Genomic DNA, 18,566 nt, shown 5'->3' with positions numbered 1-18,566 from the left:
TTATTCCCTTTAAGAATTATTTGTGAGAACTGAGATAGGATTCAATAAAAATGAGCTTTTTTTTCTTCGCAAATATATTATCTTGGTTAGCACCTTTGATACGGTTTATTATCTCTGGGTGTCCATATGCCTAGGACTGACACTTTAACCCCAGTGCTTTTGGTATTATTCACCCGTGAAGACTGACATTTGGATTTGCTACTGTACATACTTGCAGAATCTGTCAGTGTTTTCCGTTTTGCCTCTTCAATTTCCATCCACTGTGAAACCTTTGTTCAACACCCTTCTATTGATGATTCTCCTTCTGGCTGCAGAGGTTTTTTTTTTTAACAATTTTCCCCCTGCATTTAGTTTCGAGCTGTGTATTTATGCTGTGACAGCCAATTTTTGCGTATTTTAAAAGCATTTGTTATGACCTCCCTATTGATGTTTTTCCCACTTTGTCCTACCATCTTCAGTCAAGTCTACCACAGTGGTCGTCAAACTTTTGAGAGGACCAGAATTATATGGAGGGCTTGCTAAAACACAGATGGTGGGCTTCACTCTCAAAGGTTCTAATTCAGTAGTTTTGGGATAAGACCTGAGAATTTGCATTTCTAACATGATCTCAGATGATGTTGGTACTCCTGGCCCAGGGACCACCCTCAGACAACTATGGTATATGGTGGTGGCTCTCAAAGGATAGTCAGGGGATCCCAGAGAATCCCCAAGTCTCTGTAGGAGGTCCATAAGGGCAAAACTATTCTCACAGTAGTACTAAGATATTTGTCTTTTTCACCTCAATTTTTCTTGAGAACAATACCTATAAACCATATACAAAAACTTTTGGGGGACCTCAATCACTTTTAAGAGTATAAAGTTTGAGAAGTGTTGGTATAAAGAAAAGAGCACTACTTCTTCGAACTGAAGTCGCCCTGCGTGTCCTGGCCCCTTCGTGCTCTCTGACCTTACACCGTCCCAGTCTTCCCTTGCCCACCCCGACCTCCTTGCCGCTCCTTCCTTCCCTGCTTCCACACCTTCCTATGCAATTGCCTTTGACCAGGAATGTCCCCACTCCTCTTCCTCCTTCAGAACTCAGCTGGGCTTCCACTTCACCACCACGTTCTCCTGATTTATTTCCTTCATAGAATTGACCACAATCTGTAGTATTTCTCTGTATTTGTTTGTTTGTTTATTCTTGTGTAATTCATTGTGTCTCTGTAGACTAAAATGCAAATCCCATAAATGCAGGGTCCCAGTGAGTCTTGTTCGCCAGTATGTCTCTTCCTCTTCCTTTCACCAGGACACGTAGTCAAGGCTCAATATTTTCTTGTTGAGTAGATGAACCAGACATTTCTGGACTCAAAAACTGTCTCCACTACTTGTTAAGTAAGTGGCCTCAGGTGGGTGATTTTAATCTCTCTGAGCCTCATCTGCGAGATTGCGATAATAATTAACATCTTGCAGAGTTGCGAGCTGGAGTCACACTGGAAATGCAGGCAGCTTCTGGGAGTCCATGCCACCCAGAAAGTGCTGAATCAGTGTTTGTTAAAATCAATAATGATAGAGGCTATTTACTTAGTACATACCGGGCTCATCACAGAGGACAAAAGGAAAGAATAAAAAAGTTATCTCTGCACTTGGACTTGTTCATGGTCCAGTGGAGTGTGCTGCTTGGCATTCTGTTTGTACACCCAGTCCCATAAGGTTGGGTTGTAGTGACATGATGTCAGTGTTTCACAGACCAATCATGCTGGAAGATCTCATTGTTTCTGATTCTGTGGTGTGGCTTAATGGCCATGGGGCTTGGAGTTAATACCTATGGGACAGTTCTAGAATAGTTGGTCATTATCAAGTCTCTTAGTTATATTGATGCTGAGATGCTACCATTGCTTTATGGATAACTTCTAGAATGGATTTTAAGAGCGTGTAGTATTCTACCATTTTCTCAGCATAGGTTGGTATTCGACGGGCTTCCTTTTGTCTGTGAATTCTCTTAATAGTGTGCTACTCCGGAAAGGTGAGTTGCCAACTCTTTTTTTTTCTTTTTTCTCATAGTCTTTTTTCCTTATTATATTTGACCAACTTATATGAAATTGTTCGAGGTGTTCATTAAAGAGTAATTGCATCTCGTTCTTTTTCTATATTTTAAAAATTGCGGACTATTCTTTATGCAAAGGACTTAGTAAATTATGTTCATTTACTCCATTTATTCTCTGCATACTTTGTACTAGGCTTTATCTTTTGCATTATTTAATTTTGTGGAACTGCTTTTAGAGTGGGTTTAGCCAAACAGATAGCAGCATGGTTTCTAAGACAACGTATCGAGATTTTTAAAGACTCTAATATTTAACCTGCATGTGAGTTATTTGGAGCCTATACTGAGTTGTCTTATGACTATCCCAAAATGCTGATAAGCAACAGTGAACAATATTTGTGCTTTTGATGCTTTGAACACATGGTTCTGTGTGGGCCCGCATACCAGGTTCTCTTGGTGGTACAACAGTAAATTAGACAAAACCACTGCTCGTGAGAAATGTGTATGTTTCTAGAGGAGACCGACACATATTTGCAGTTTTAACATGAGACGATCTGTTATGTGACATTAGATACAAGGAAATATATGAATTCAAAGTGGGAAGAGAAATTACTTCTGTTGTGTATGATCAAAGAAGGCTTCAAGGTTTTTTCAGTTTTTCTGGGTAAAATCAGAGTTTGTGTGTGTGTGTGTGTGTGTGTGTGTGTGTGTGTGAAGTTGGACACAGGAGGAGATGCGTTCCCTTTATTACTTCAATAACCTGTATTCAAATGGTCTGCCAGTTCAAGTTTCTTTCAGGCCCTTAGAATTGGCCAAGAACAGCAAATCAGCTGTAAAACATTCAATTTAGAGACCATTATTATAGATAAGATACTTAACTCTATTTTATTTAAACCCATGACCTTTACACTAATTGAAAAGCATCAGAAAAGCACCAGCCTATGGCGTCATGAATAATGTCTTTGTGGAAATTACTGAATGAAGTTTTGTGATTTAGACTGGCTACCATGTCGTTGTAACTTAATTGTAAAGTGCCTCTTCTTTGTAATGCGGTGCTTTATATATTAAACATGTATCTACATGACCAACCTGCTCAGGAAAAACAGTTGCTCATCTGATGTTTATCAACCCTAAGGAAGAGTGTTTCAAGTAATTCCCTGAAAAATGATGATAGCCCCTAGTAATGAGCATCTCCCATCACTTCCTTGCTCTACATACACGCCCTCCTCATTCCCAACTCCCTCCAACCTATAAGCTCCTTACTCCATGTTTATATCTACTGTCATACTGATTTGTGTCATCCTATTAATGGAGTTGTATCTTGCATTAGACTTTGAGACAGCACCAATAATAATAATAATAGGCTGACTCTGATCTATGTGCTTTTCAGATTGTCTCATTTAATTCTCATAATAACTATTTAAAATAGATACTGTTTCCATCCCCATTTTAAAGATGTGGGAGTTAAGGCAGTCTTAGAGCTGAAATGTGGAAGAAGCAGGATTTGGACCCAGGCAATCTACATTTATAGCCCACACTTTTAATCACTCAACTGTTTTCCTCCTAAGAACCACTTTATACTGTAGAAAAAGAAACAGTGGGTGAAATCCATAAATTGTAGTTGATTTTGTTAAACTTGGTGGATTGTGTATCCCGTTGTGATCACGGCATTGGACAGCAAGAATTACTGCTAAGACTCCGTATTGCTTTGTTTTCTAATCTTATCATAAAAGTATGTTTTTGTCACAATTGATTTTATAACCTGCAGAATGAAAAATATGATATGTATTATGTGGAATTTTGCTGTGAAACCGAGAAAGAGCTTAAATTAGTAACATTTATGCTTTACTGCTTATTTATGGATCACACAAAGATTTTCATCTACTCTAATGTAAGGGTAATTCTACCTATGACCATTTTAAAGACCTGATGTCAGTTTATAAGTGTAGCGGAGCAAAAACTTAAAAGCTGGACAAAAGAAAATGTAACTTCTTTATTTAAGACATTGGATATTTCTCATGAGGTTTCACTTACAACTACTAGGGGAAGGGAATGTGAGGGGAAGGAGGGCATGGAGTGTGGAGCAGGGGTTGGGGAAAGTGATACAGATTTGCCAATCACTGTATCACAGTATAGAATATTTCTTTGGGCAGCTTACCCTTTTTCTAACAAAGGCTTCGTCCTGTAGCTCTTTCCCTCCCACCGACTTCTCTCCATGATGACAATGAGGAACTTGGATGCCATGGAGGTCTTGGAGGAGATTCCCGTAGTTTCTGGCACCATCTTACTGTCTGTTCACTATGTTTTGGTCCTTGCTGATCTCTGGCTGGCTAGTCTAGTCTAGTCTGAAACCCGGTATCTCATTCACTCACATGAATCTGGTTCTCTCTGGTCTTTTGAGGTCTCATGCTGGTACCCATGACCAAATCCCATGGATTCCAGTCCTTTGCCCCTGATCTCCAAGTCCTGTGTTCTTTGAGCCCCCCCACACACTGGGTTACAGAAATTCCTGGGTCACCCAGGCTGAGGGGAACCGGTAGCACTCTCAGGCTATCTCTCTAGCCCCCTCCTTCCACAGATGGGGCATTTTTCCTCCTGTGCCAGTTTGGGCAGGGTGCCAACTCACATATGGCCTCTCCTGGAGACTTCCCTCCACAGCAGCTGTGCCTCAGGAGGCAGACTTGCCTTAGTTCCCTGCACTTCCCTGATCTTGCACTTCACCTTGCCCCAGACAGGTGGGAGCAATCAGAACCTGGGTTCCTAACCTCCTCCCCCTACTTCAGCTCTAGCTCTACTTTCATGGTCTACAGGAGTGAGAGGGCAGGAAGCGCGGCAGCCCAGCCATCCTAGGCAGAGGGGGCTGCTCCCAGGCTCTTGGTAGAGAAACCCAAAAGCAGCAAGGGATAGGGATTTAGTGAAGATGAAAGTACAGTAATTTAAAATATGAAATTATTACTTCCTTTTTTGTTAGTTTTTATTCATTTTTATTTGGGACTCTCTCTTCCTACTGGAGTTGGACAGTATCAACTAGGTGGATAATCTAGCATAAGCTTGGAAGCCTTGCACATAGATTATTTTACAGAATAAGCCATATTTGGATTTCTGGATTTCTGAAACTTTATTACTTACCCAACTTTTTTTTTTTCCCCCCAGCAGACTTATGGTCTAGTCAGGCTTATGTCTTTTCTTCTAAACATATACCCTTATGGACATAAGGGTATATGTTTAGATCCATACCTCATATCTGTGTTTAGCATATAATTCCCCTCCTTCCTTCAGCTTAAACCCTACCCGTCTCTAGCACTCAGCATAAGCCACATCTCCTCCTCAAATTTGCTAAGTTGGGCCATAACGATCTCTCTTTTGTGAGCTGCAATGGCAGTTACGAACTCAGTGCACACAGTTTAGCACTCATTTAATCTGCATTGGTTTCATATTTTTTAAGTTTGCAACATATTAGCTAGAAGGGGTTTTTTGTTTGTTTGTTTTTTGTTTTTTGTTTAAGATTTTAATTATGTGAGAAAGAGATCACGAGCAGAGTGAGAGGCAGAGGGAGAGGGAGAAGCAGACTCCCTGCTGAGCGGGGAGCCTGATGCAGGATGCAATCCCAGAACCCTGGATCATGATGGGAACCAAAGGCAGATGCTTAACTGACTGAGCCACCCCACATCCCTAGCAGGGTTTATGTTATGCAATTCTTCAGAATCTTCTACCACATCTAGCTCTGTGCTAGGCATATAAATTAGGTATCAAGTATCTCTTTCAGTGTATTCCTGACCCTCTTAATGGCGTGGTTTTGTTTTTTTTTTTTTAAGAAGAAAGGTAGAATTTAATGGCAATAGTGGCATCATCGTTATTATTATTATTCATGAGGGATTGACCTTGCTGCATGGAACAAGATGCTGGAGTAATGGAGGCTTGAACAAGGGTTTTGTTTTTTTCCCCCTCATGTTATGGGAAGGTATTTGATGGTTTCGTTACCCAGATAAAGGATAGCAGGATGGAAACCTTTGATTCTTGTCATCTTCCACTCCTACTCAAAAAATGGATGTTGTTGCCTATATCCCAGGCGACCTGAAGTGCAAAGACCGGCCCAAGTCTCCTGACCACGAAGTAAATCCCACTGAGAGAACTTTCCTCAGAGGCTCCACCCGTGATTGCATGTCCTTTTTATTGGCCAGAACTGTCTTCACAGTGATGTTATTGTGCAACCAGAGTTCTGCTAGATAGTGGCTTCTTTCCATTTCAAGCAAATTCTACTGATAAGCTTCCCAAAAAATGGAGTTTTACTGTGTGATCTTTTGCTTGAAATATATGTTGGCCAAAAGATACTAAAAGTTCAAGTTATTACTTGGGATTTGTGCTGCGAATCAAGAAGAAGGATGGTATGTACCATACTAAGATTTTACCGTTATTGATGAACTAATATTTGATTTCTTCTTAATTAACTCATTCACTCATTTATACATTAAAGACTAGTTTGCCTTTTATACCTTAAGAGTTCATTTGCATATGTTGATACTTGCCGTCTCTTTCCCTTTCAAGTCACTGTTATATGCTTTTTTTTTTTAAGTTATAGAAAGATTTCAGTGCAATTTACAGCATAACAATCAGGTCTTGAAATACATTATAGAAGGTTGAGTGTTTGCCTGCATGTTTGCCTCAAGAGAACGGTTTATAGACTATAGTATCTGAAGTGTTTTATTTGCTAAATATAAACCATATTAAGATAATCAGCTTTAAAATGTGAAGACTATCAGCATTTTTCTTATCAATTACTATCAATGTATCCTTGAGAGTCTTAGAAACAATCTTTTAAACATCAAAAACAGCTGTGATTTTTTTTCTTTTAATGCAAATTAAGATTGCATACAACATCACTATCAACTGCTGGTAGAAAGAAATTGACTAGTTTATTAAAAAACATTTGAAAATGTAGAAAAATAATACACAATTCAAAAGGGGATATGCATAACTATTGATATTGTGATAAATTATCAATTAATACAGAAAAAATGATTTTAACTACTGAAGTGTTGATCATGTGTTTTAACTATAGTTTAAGTCGTTTAAGCACTTAAACATTTTCTGAGTCAGCTTATATTCTTAAAGTAAATTTTTTAATGTACATGATAGAATTTTCGTCCAAAAAGCCATCTTAATATTTTTTATGTTATCAGTTGTGTTTGCTGAATATCATAATTATCTTTACTGCTGTGTTACCCCCTGACCTCTTCTAACTACAAAAAAAAATTAATTTTACATGTACCTAGCTTTTCAGTATGTTTTAAATCTCATTAGGAATGAGAGTTGTTGAGTCTTCTTTTTGTTTTTTAAGTTCTGTCTTTAATATAATAGACTGTTTATAAGCTAAGCTTCAAAAAGAAAACACTTTCTAGCTTCTATTTTCTGTATATGTGACTCTTTTTTTTAAACTTCTGCAGAATAGTGGGAGACAAGAGGGGAGACTTCAAAGCACCCATTAGAATTTGTATTTATTGTCTGAAATTCCTTTAAACAGTTGAACATTACTTTTAAAAGCATTTTGAATGTCCAGAGAGATAAAAGGATTTTTATAAACAAATTCCCTGGCTGGAGCTACATTACGTGCTATATATTTCAGGCTAATAATAAGGGCTTACTGTGGGTCAGTGTGTCATATCCCAGCGGTGTCTAGTGAGATGGAGGGTTATCTTATATGTCAGCTAGCTAACCCTGTGAACAGTTTTGAGCAGGCAAGATAATGGGACTGAATTCTGAAATGAGGGTTGAAATATACTGAAGTATTGTCACATGTGAGAACAATAACTTTTTTAAAATAAATGTAGTCACCTTTTGACATCATTAGGCATATTTGATAATAATTTTTAATGGGGTCTACTTTAAGTGGATAGATTGGTAAAGTATGAATTGAACCATATATAATTAATAGATAAATAAGAAAATCATAAATTCTGCTGTGCACAGATTTTTATTAATAGGAAAGTACTGGGCAAAATTGGAAACATTTTTTTTTCTTTTCTATTATGATTACTGAATTAACATTACTTGATACTAGTAAGATTCAGCTTCTTGATTGCAGCTTTAAGTTTTGAATATAAGATTACTTCTACCCAAACATAGGTGCAATAATACAGAAATCTTTAAAATTGCTTTGCTTTACTGCACTTCCAGGACAGTATCTCCATAAACCATTATATAAAGTGTGTTAATGCCTTTTTTAAAATCTAATTCCTTAAAGGATTTTTTATTCATTCTTTCTTTTATTTCCCTGCAAAGTCAGTAACCAAAGCTAAATATACACTTAATTTTGAGAAAAAGTTTGCATGCGTATGCAGGTAGATGTCATGAGTCTTAAGAAAAATATTTATTTTTTTAAATGTGGGTATGATTGCTCAATATGAATTGAATAAGATAACCTACATACAATCATGGCATATAAACTAAAATTTTAGGCGATGTGTAGATATTGAGTATAACTAACCTAAGTATGTTGAATTGGGGTGAATATTATAAAGTTTCTTTACACCATGTTGTGTACATTTTGTTTATTATTTGGCTTTTGCTTTTATAAAAGGCAGGTCTTTATGCACACTGGATTTTGTGTAAATATATGTGGGCATAATCTTATTTTCCCAAAGCCCATAACATGGCAAGCATCATAAATGAGTGATTTAGGAAGCCTTTGGTCAGCCAGCAGAGGCCACTCTTGCTACTAAACTGGACGGCAAAGTGAACCGCCTTCTTTAATCACTATTTGCCATCATTCCAAGCTGGTTAATTTTTAGTTTCTTACTCAAAAGAAATTATTATCATGGAGCAGTATGAAAAAAAGTTGTTGCTGTATTTGTTTTTTAATTATGTAATGATTAATCTTTTCTATTAAAGCATTCAGATCATTCATCATTAGTGTATACCAGAAATGAGAATTTATGCACTTAATAATTAGAAGCATTATTATTCTAATAGACCAATCATTCTAAATTCTTAATTATTAATGCTGACTTATTTTAACTAGAAAAAAACTGTTTAGGGATTTTAAATAATTACATTGTTTAGTTTTAGATTAAAAACATAACAGTTGCCAATGTTGTCATATATATGTACGCATATGTATTTCTAAACCTGCATCAGTTTAGTATAATTCGGCTTTTGACGATTCTTTTAGAGAAATGTATGTGCTGTGTTACCTGAACGTGTGCCGGGCTTAACTTCCAGGTTACCCAAAGTCTGTCTTCATTCACCTCTTCTGGTTGATTCTGGCAGTGGAAAGGTTAGCATCTTCTCTTTGACACAGATGGATTCCTGCTAGGAAGACTAATCCGCAATTGAAAGGCAGGCCTTGTGCTCCTCTGTGCTTTATTTCCTTTGATTTTTTTTTTCGATTCTTTATAAAACCTTTCTGGTTTGAAGGTATAATCTCACATTTGCATTGATACCTGCTTCTGAAGGAAAAAAAAAATAGTACGCGTTTTCTAATTTTCTAGTCTCTCCGTGTATCCTTATCATGGAATGCTTACCCCTCTCTAGCACAGTTTTGAATTTTTTACTACTTTGGCTGTAATGCCTAGTAGTAGAGCTATTTCTTACTCCTGTTAGTCAATCCATAACACGTGCCAACAGCCTTGTTTGGGGCACTGTGCTCATCCTTGTCTATATCCAAAATAGCCCGCTAGGTTACCCAGAGTTACAAGTGAGAACCAGAGTACCATTTCTTGGATGCCTAATTCTAGGCTGAAGGTTTTCCAAGAGTATATTCTAGGTTCAGGCAAGCATCTCTTGCAGCAAATCCCCAAATACAGAAAACACTGGCTTTGGTATATTGTCTCCTTTGTGTAGTTCTGTAGGGGAAAAAGCAGTAGGTTGTGAATAGGACAATTGAAGTTCAGATCTAGCTGTTTAGTTTTCGTGATCCAGGCATGTGCCGTCATCTGGTATTTGAGAGTAATGATGTTTCCTCACTCTATCCCACCTTGCCTGTGAAAATACCTCACAAGCGAGCAAGAGTTATAAGGTTTAGGACAATCATTATCATGAGTAATAATAATAATATTTCTACCAATTATATTAACTCTTTGATGTCTCATGGTGGTCATTATCACACTTTCATTGTTCATTTATTCATGTTACTCAAGAAGTATTTAAAAAATGCTAAAAGTATAACGGAACAGTACCTTGACAACCAGGTAAAATCATCAGATTCATGCACTGTGTTATATCCCCTACAATAAAATTTAGCTATCATGGGGGCTGTGAATAGTAGATGACACATAGATCCTAATAAGGGGTTTTCCCCCCTTAAAAGTCTTCCGGTGTGAGATCTCCTGATAAGAGCAAGGTTGTTTGTGAATATTGGTGAATTTTAAAATGAAAACCTGGCATATCTTTCTGTAATTTATTATGTTTTATTAAATTCTAAGGACATTTTTCTTAGTTGGTGAATCAAGTGATAGTGTGTAAATTTAGTCATTTAGTACAACAGTTTTTGAAATCTCAGGTAACTCATTTGCCCTCGGAAATGGAGCGTATTCCCACCTGAGTATTCCTTCTAGGAGAACATTGTCTGAAGCCAGAACTCCTGATGGGTAATGTTTTACAGTGACCTCTCCCTCTGATCCAGCACATTCCCAAACACCCATCAAGCATTCTGCATGTACCTACTAATTCTTAGTTTTTTGTGGCCAGTACAGAGGATTTCTGTTAGTCCGGTGTAAAATAACGTTTTAGTTTAATAGAAGTCTAGGCAAATGAAGGTGAAATATGAATTAGCACATGAATTATTGCCTGATTTTTTTTCTTTTATTCTTTCAAAACCATCTTGGAATGAAAGGGGTTCCTTAAACTCAGGACTTCATCAAGACATCCAAAAGATCACTCAGTGTGACAGTATAATTAAAATCACCCAACAGAATGGGAACTCTGTACCATTTACTATATAGTAAATAAAAGCCTAGTTTTACATACATAGTAGGTAAATATTTGGTGAATTGTATCCAGTAGAGCAGTTTTGGGTTAAGCACATGGGGAGCAGTCAGTTACCACGTGAGCTGAAGGATGACCCTGGAAAGTCAGGCTCGGATTAGAGAAGGACTTTGAATGCATTTCTCATTAGTTTTAATTTTACTTTCAGCGTAGAGCTATGGATGGCTCTGGAATGAGAAAACTGACATGCGAAAAGCAGCGATTTAGAAAGTTGAATTTGGCAAGTTGGTAAGATGGATTGGAGCAGGGAGAGATAATTGCATACAACTCCCTTCTCACAGGTGACTTTTCCCCCCTTATTCCTTTTAAATCAGATAACTACTATGTTTCCCTTTAATCTTATAAATGACACCCATTTATGCTACCTGAATTGTCATTTTTTTCATATTGCCTTAAAAGTCATTCTAAAGTAATTTTTATTTTTTCTGTACGTTGTTTTAAAAGTAATTCTAGTGTTATCTTCTTGATGTTTTCCATTCCCAAATAGATTGTGCCTTTTGTGAATTGTGACCATTCTGTGATATTATATATGCGAATAGATGACACAGTGAAATATTTTATTCATTCTCCACCTATCTCGTAACAGAACTTTTTGGAACACCGATATAAAACTCATTTGAAATCCTTTTGGGGAATCTTTGTGTTTATTTTTCTGGAAGGGGTTAAAAGATGAACATTTTATACATCTGTTTTAACAGCCATTAATTAAAATCAGTTACTGCAAATCTTTCAGGATATTATTTTCTAATGGTTGATTTTTAATGAAGATAAATGTGTAGACAAGCAACTATAATAAATTCCCTTTCATCTCTTTGCCCTCCTCCCCTCACCTCCTACCCCCAGGGTTTCAAGTCCTATTTTGAAGCCTGGTTTTGTTGAGTTGTTTTCCTTAGTATCTGTCACATATATTTGACTGGCACATTTGTTGAATGTACCAAGGGGGCCTTCATGCAGAGCTGCTAAACTTTGAGGGCTTGTTTCTTTCTTCCAAGAAAGAGAAGTTGAGTCAAATGAACACTGGTCCTTAGAGAAGCAGAAAACTTCAGGGTCTTGACACAGTGGCAGGGAGACTCATGGAATGAGCTCATGGACTGTCTCCTGGCTCCCTGGAGGCCGGGCGGATTTGATTGACCGGTCCTCACAAAACTGAAAGGCCTTCTTTCGAATGGCAGCCTGCCACCCTAAGTATTTGTCAGTGTGGCCACTGATGCAGAATAGCATTTAGAAAGCGAATAAAATGTAATTGTACAGAAGAGCAAAGCTGAAGGAGAATGACTGGAACAGAGGGAGAGAAGAAAGAGGAATGGCTTCCTGGACATCTGTGGGGCCATCACACTTCATTCATTTACAGAAGGAACCTTAATCCTTGAACATATGAGTAGGATACCATCCGTACTAAACAAACTTTTCATTAATCCTCTGAGAGCGTTGTGTCTCAGATACGTTTACCTGATTTGGGAAGTAATTTTTTCAGTTATGTAATTGTAGAAGAATGGGATGGGTTTGGTGACAACAGAATGACAATGAGATGTACAACCGAGTGTTCTGCTTGTCTTTTGAGGGAAGTTATGAAATTGGTAGTCAATAAATCAGTGATAGAAAGAATAGGAAATTGTCTTACTGTATCTAATGAAATGGAGAGAATAGGTATTCTGTTATTGATGCCATTTAGCCTAATGTCCCATATGTTCTTACCTACTGACCTTCTGAATTTTGACAGTGGCACTTTCTTGTACAACAGTTACTCACTTTTCTTCTGTCACTATGACATTCCCATTTTCTGAGGTTGATGACTTGATTGTAAACAACAATAGCAAAAACCAAGACCTGCGTGATCTTTTAGCTTTAGTTTGTTTCACAATCCGCAGAGGCCGGAAGTGGGCAAATGCTTTGTTATCTAGTGGCCACCCATTCCTTTCTAGGTTGCAGTATCTCTTTTTTACATTTACTAATTTGAGGAATTGACATAGGTAGTGAGTGACTGTAGTCACTATGGATGGAGTAACATTTAAAAATGAACCATAAGAATTCTGGGGCAGATAGTGTGATGTCATCAGTACATATTGGCTAATTACATAAATGTCTCCAGAGTCCTAACAAACAAGAGCTGGACTGTGGAGATACTGTTTCTCATGAAGAACAGAATACCTGTTACCTATCCAATCTTGTGGAATAAAATCTGCTTTTTCTAACAAATAAACTTTAATATGTGAATATCTTATTGGATATTTTAAAGAGGATTTTTTAAATGTGTTCCTTCTTTCTAAAACATTCCTGGAATAATGAAGCCGTGTTTTTTGGAAAACACAGTAATCACCATACTTGCTTACTAGAAATTATTCCTTGAATGTAACGTTTCAAACTGCTTCATTTATTTTTATAAAGATGATTATCTCAGCCTAAATTATAAATTTTTAGAAAGAATTTTATAAGTGTTTCTTGATATTTTATAATACTTTGAATTATCTACTAATAGTCCATGCCTCCACATTTAAAATAAATTGGAACTTGACTACAGTACTGCTTTCCACAGGCTGAATTCTGTATTGAGATCTTATTCTCGGATTTTCAGTATGGGGTGTCTAGTCACAAAGTCACAAAAGGTTCCCAGAGAAAAACATTTACTCCTGAGGCAGACCAGTGACATGAACCCTGAGAAGCTCATCATGTGGGAGTCTCAGCATTGCATGATTTCATTTAAAAATAATCCTAAATTGGGGCGCCTGGGTGGCTCAGTGGGTTAAAGCCTCTGCTTTCCGCTCAGGTCATGATCCCAGGGTTCTGGGATCAAGCCCCGCATCAGGCTCTCTGCTCAGCGGGGAGCCTGCTTCCTCCTCTCTCTGCCTGCCTCTCTGCCTACTTGTGATCTGTGTCTGTCAAATAAATAAATAAAATCTTTAAACCAAAAAATAATAATCCTAAATTATGGCTGTTGGCATATCTTCCAAAGTAAAACAACAATTGACTTGAAATAACAGTAAAAGGTATTCACCCCTATTTTTTTTAAGGAAGGGCCACATGTTATGTAAATATGTAAAGTCATTTAAATATCTCCCTTTGATCCTGTAAGTCTTGTGTGAGTCGTTTGCAGCAATTGAATTGAGCTTATCGTTTATACATATATGATTTCTGAGAAATACACAATATGATTATTTCTGACTAGATTGAAAGCTTACATTTGTATTCTGGGATAAATTAGTTAGAAATTCTGTTTTATTGTATTCAGTTGCATTGTTTTCATCAGGCAATTTATCACATGGGTATATGTGTAATTTCTTCATTTATTAAATTTCAGATTATGTATTTCAAGCCAGAGCAAGACTTAAACATTTTTCCATAAGTATAGCTTCAGGTAAACAGGCAATTTTAGCCCTGAAAATAGCTTCTGCTTCTGTCAACACGTTGTTTATTCTTTCTCTGAGATAAAAAGTTCAGTTTTCTGATATTTGTACCAAGATAAAGTCAGTAAACAAGATTAATATAGTGTGGAAAAGGTTGTCAGCAGCCCTGGCAAAGGAAATAAGTTGCCTGTACATAGAACATACTGTAAACTGAATAAAAGTGTCAGGTCCACCACGAGATAATGCGATCATGAACTTCTAACAAAGCATGACATAGGCACCGTCGGCTTTTCTCAGAGCCACAGTGTAGAAAATGGATTACTGTATTCCTGGGATGCCCACTGGAATAGCATGAAAACCTCATTTTGAGGTGAATGCAGGATGTGGTCCTGAGTTGAGGCACATGTTTACCTGTGGTGCTCCTGCCGTGGGGGTCTTCATGTCGTCATCTGCACACATTTGCAATATTTGCATTTCTTGGAGTTTAGAGTGTGCGCCGGCATCCTAGTGACCCAGGCGATAAAGGGATAAATCGTTTTTTTGCAAATGTTGGATTTGTTTTCAGAGGCATTTTTCTTCCTCCTCGGGTATTTTTCTGATTGTAGACTTTAAGTGACATTTTTATAGTTGCAGAGGGTTTTTATTATTATTACTATTATTATTAATTATGGCAGAGCATAACTTAGGGCCTTCTGTCAGAACACAGGTCTTGTTGACTGTGACTGTAGTAGTTCATTCTTGCATGGTGCTGCTCACGCTCCCTTTTGAGAACCCTCTGTAAAAGAAAAGTTGTGCGTTGTTTTTTTTTTTTTTAATGAGAGTTGCTTCTATTATGAAAAAAAAATTTTTTTTAAGATTTTATTTATTCTATACACAGAGAGATCACAAGTAAGCAGAGAGGCAGGCAGAGAGAGGGGGAGGAAGCAGGTTCCCTCCTGAGCAGAGAGCCCAATGCAGGGCTCGATCCCAGGACTCTGAGATCATGACCTGAGCCAAGGGCAGAGGCTTAACCCACTGAGCCACCCCGGTGCCCATATTATGAAAAAATTTTTGAACCTTCAATTCTTTAGCACATTTTTAATTTTACTTAGAAACAGAGGGATAAAATACTGTTCTTTTAGGTGAAATTACATTTCGTTCTGTGTAAATATGCAGATTATTCCTGACTTTCTGGGAAAACTATGAAAAGGACTCGTGACTCCTTCCTTGATGTAGGTTTTTGTATGCACTGAAGAAGTGTGCGCTATAAAACATGTTATTTATATTTACGAATTAACTCTGGTTAATTGGTTTTTGGAAATATCGCTTGCTCAACACTAATTAAGTGAGCCTCCTTTTTTTCACATATGATTAAATATATGCACAGTTGAGCAGTATTTGGAAATAAGAGTTTGTGGTCTAGTGCTTAAGAAACTTTTTTTTATTATAAAGGTACTTTTAAAATAGTCTTAAAATTCTAACAGAGGACCTACAATAAGTGAAAACAAGAGACCATTCTTACCTGGAATGAAATTACCCTTTTGGTCCGTGCAATGTTGTTTAGCTTTTGAGAATTAATATTTTATTCTCTATTTTAGATTGGAATCCATCAAATGGATTTTTTTTTTTTTTTTAAAGAAACTCAGTTGTGACATTTTTTGTTTCAACTCTCCTTTCAGGTGAGCACCCCTGGTCCTGTCAATAACAAGAGGATGGTTCACTTTTCCCCAGATTCTCATCACCATGAGTGAGTACGCCCTGATTTGTAGGATCTCATTGGGGTAGTCTGTGTATTCCTTGCAGGAACTTGAGAGCTGTTGCTCGTAAAGTTAGTTTAATTTTGCACCTTTCTATTTTTTTTTTAAGATTTTATTTATTTATTTATTTGACAGAGATCACAAGAAGGCAGAGAGGCAGGCAGAGAGAGAGGAAGGGAAGCAGGCTCCCCGCTGAGCAGAGAGCCCAATGCAGGGCTCGATCCCAGGACCCTGGGATCATGACCTGAGCCGAAGGCAGAGGCTTTAATCCACTGAGCCACCCAGGCACCCCTAATTTTGCACCTTTCTTAAGAAAGAGCAAATACCTTATGTCTTTGACAGTTGTACAAGAACCATTTCAACCCATGGCATAAATGTAAATAAATGTTCTTGAATATAATCATCCTTTTATTTATGATGGGATTTGAACTACATTTTCATTACATTAAGTAGCATCAAGCTCTCCTACCCATCCTTCCTCTCTCCCTTTCTCCCCACTCTTTGTAAAGCACTAAAGTGCAGAGGAAGTGACTGTTTAACTCAGTACTTCTCTGCTCTCTGCTTCTGCCCCGCATGAACTATGAAGGGACCAGAGTGTATTTTCATGTAGCAATAGAAAGGAGAGTCTAATTTACTAAATGATTCTAAAAATTAAGCAATCGAGCTTTAACTTTGATGAAATATTGGGTGAATTTCTAGATGCTAGTTCTATTTCTAAATATATCTTTATTGGAAGAACTTGAAAACATTATATATTTTGGGTCAGTACCATGTCTCCTGTGAAGGTGGTTGAACTTGAAAAAGGCTATAAGATGTGGAAAGACATGAATTAATAATTGAACGAATTTTTTTCTGGCTAATAATCCTGTTAGGATCCATTAGATCCTAGATTTTAAATCCATTCCTTAACCAGTATAGAAGAAATTATTCTTCATCTATAGCTTATTTTAACAGATTATTAATATAAATATAATCTGTATAATATAAAATAGTATTCATAAAAATTATTATTTCCTATAGCATTTATTTTATGGATTACAGTATCATAATCTTCCCTTTCTTTAGTTTATGTTATTCATTTGTATTATCCTATTAGACCTTTTCTCTGTTTTTCTCAAGCAGAAAGAAAAAAGAGTGAAGCTTTTATTAATTCAGAATGGCAATTAAAGACTTGTGTATTTTCTTCTTAATTTTTTGTGCTGATACGAATCAGGAACTCTAGCAAGTATATATAGAGCTGTTTTCAAACCAAAAATTGCATTTGGTAATGATTGTAAATGCTCCAAGGACAGACAGATCTCTTTATCACATTGGAGTCCTGTGCTAACAGTGCCCAGTGGACAGTGAATAGTTATTGGGTGAATGAAAACATCAAAGTGTGAATTTAAAATGAGACAAGTTGGATAATGTCAACTGAGTATTACTTCTCAAATTAGCAGGTATGACCCTCATTGTTTTCTCCTGAAGTCCCTTACACACCAATCTCCCCAGTGGTTCTTAATCAATTAAATAAGGTTCTCTGATATCTGAACCCCGATATCACTATTTTTAGAGTTTTAGAGTGTCCTTGGTTGTCCCAATGCATTTGCTTATCATTCGGTCCACAGTCAGGACTAAAACGGAATCGTCTTACTACCTCGCACCCTACATGCTGCCAGTCCAGTCCGGTCTCTTTAGTCTCTCATGCTGACCCCATCTTTTCCACTTCCTGCCCCATTATTTTGAATAAGCTCTGTTACCTTTATATTACTATAGGATCCTAGGGAATCTTTCTGCCTCTGTTTTCTCACTGTTTGAGTACATGCTACTTACTTCTGCACTTAAGTTCAGTTCCAATTCTTTTATTCCCCCACTCATAAACCCCCAGTATTGCCTCTTGACAATCGAGAGGCTTTGCTGGCATGTTACTGAACACTCCCCATGATCTGTTTCCAGTTACCTTTCCACCTCACCGCTATCTGTCCCTCACAGATAACGGTCCAGCTCTCTGGTCTGCCTCTCTTCCCTGAATATGACCTTTAACTTCACTGTCCCTTTTAGCCTGGGATTTTTTGCTCTTGCAAATATTTGGGAGAATATCTATTTGGGCCCTCTGCCCATTTTTTAGGTTGGATTATTAGATTTTTACTGTTGAGTTATAAAAGTATCCAGTATATTTTGAATATTAACCCCTTATCACATATGTGGTTTGCAAATATTTTCTTCCATTGCATAGGTTGCCTTTGTATCTTGTCAGTGGTTTCCTTTGCTCTGCAGAAACTTTTTACTTAGATGTAGTCCCACTTGTTTTTTTTTTGCTTTTGTTGCCTTGACTTTGGTGTCAGATCCAAAAAAATCATTGCCAGGATCAATGTCAAAGAACTTACTTCCTGTTTTCTTCTAGGAGTCTTAGGATTTCAGATCTTGTGTTCAACTGTTTGATTCATTTTAAGTTGATATTTGTGTATGGTACAGTAGGGCTCCAGTTTCATTCTTTTGCAAGTTGGCTGT

General features: G+C 37.2%; 1 protein-coding gene across 2 annotated transcripts in view; it reads left to right on the top strand.

The window, feature by feature from the left end:
* LOC111151111 (G-patch domain containing 2) overlaps positions 1–18,566 on the top strand; it is a 175,009-nt gene that overhangs the window by 87,340 nt on the left and 69,103 nt on the right. For both annotated transcript variants that reach the window (XR_002640839.1, XM_022508894.1), the window contains exon 6: positions 15,999–16,066. Coding sequence is in view for 1 of the 2 variants with exons in the window: in XM_022508894.1 (XP_022364602.1) it covers positions 15,999–16,066 (68 nt within the window). In the remaining variant the exon portion in view is untranslated. The remainder of the gene's footprint in view (positions 1–15,998; positions 16,067–18,566) is intronic.

The sequence above is a fragment of the Enhydra lutris genome, unplaced genomic scaffold (genome assembly GCF_002288905.1).
Source record: "Enhydra lutris kenyoni isolate GAN:26980312 unplaced genomic scaffold, ASM228890v2 scaffoldscaffold25, whole genome shotgun sequence".
NCBI lineage: Eukaryota > Metazoa > Chordata > Mammalia > Carnivora > Mustelidae > Enhydra > Enhydra lutris.
The sequence above is the reverse complement of the archived record's forward strand: the minus strand, read 5'-3'. Positions and strand labels throughout refer to the sequence as shown.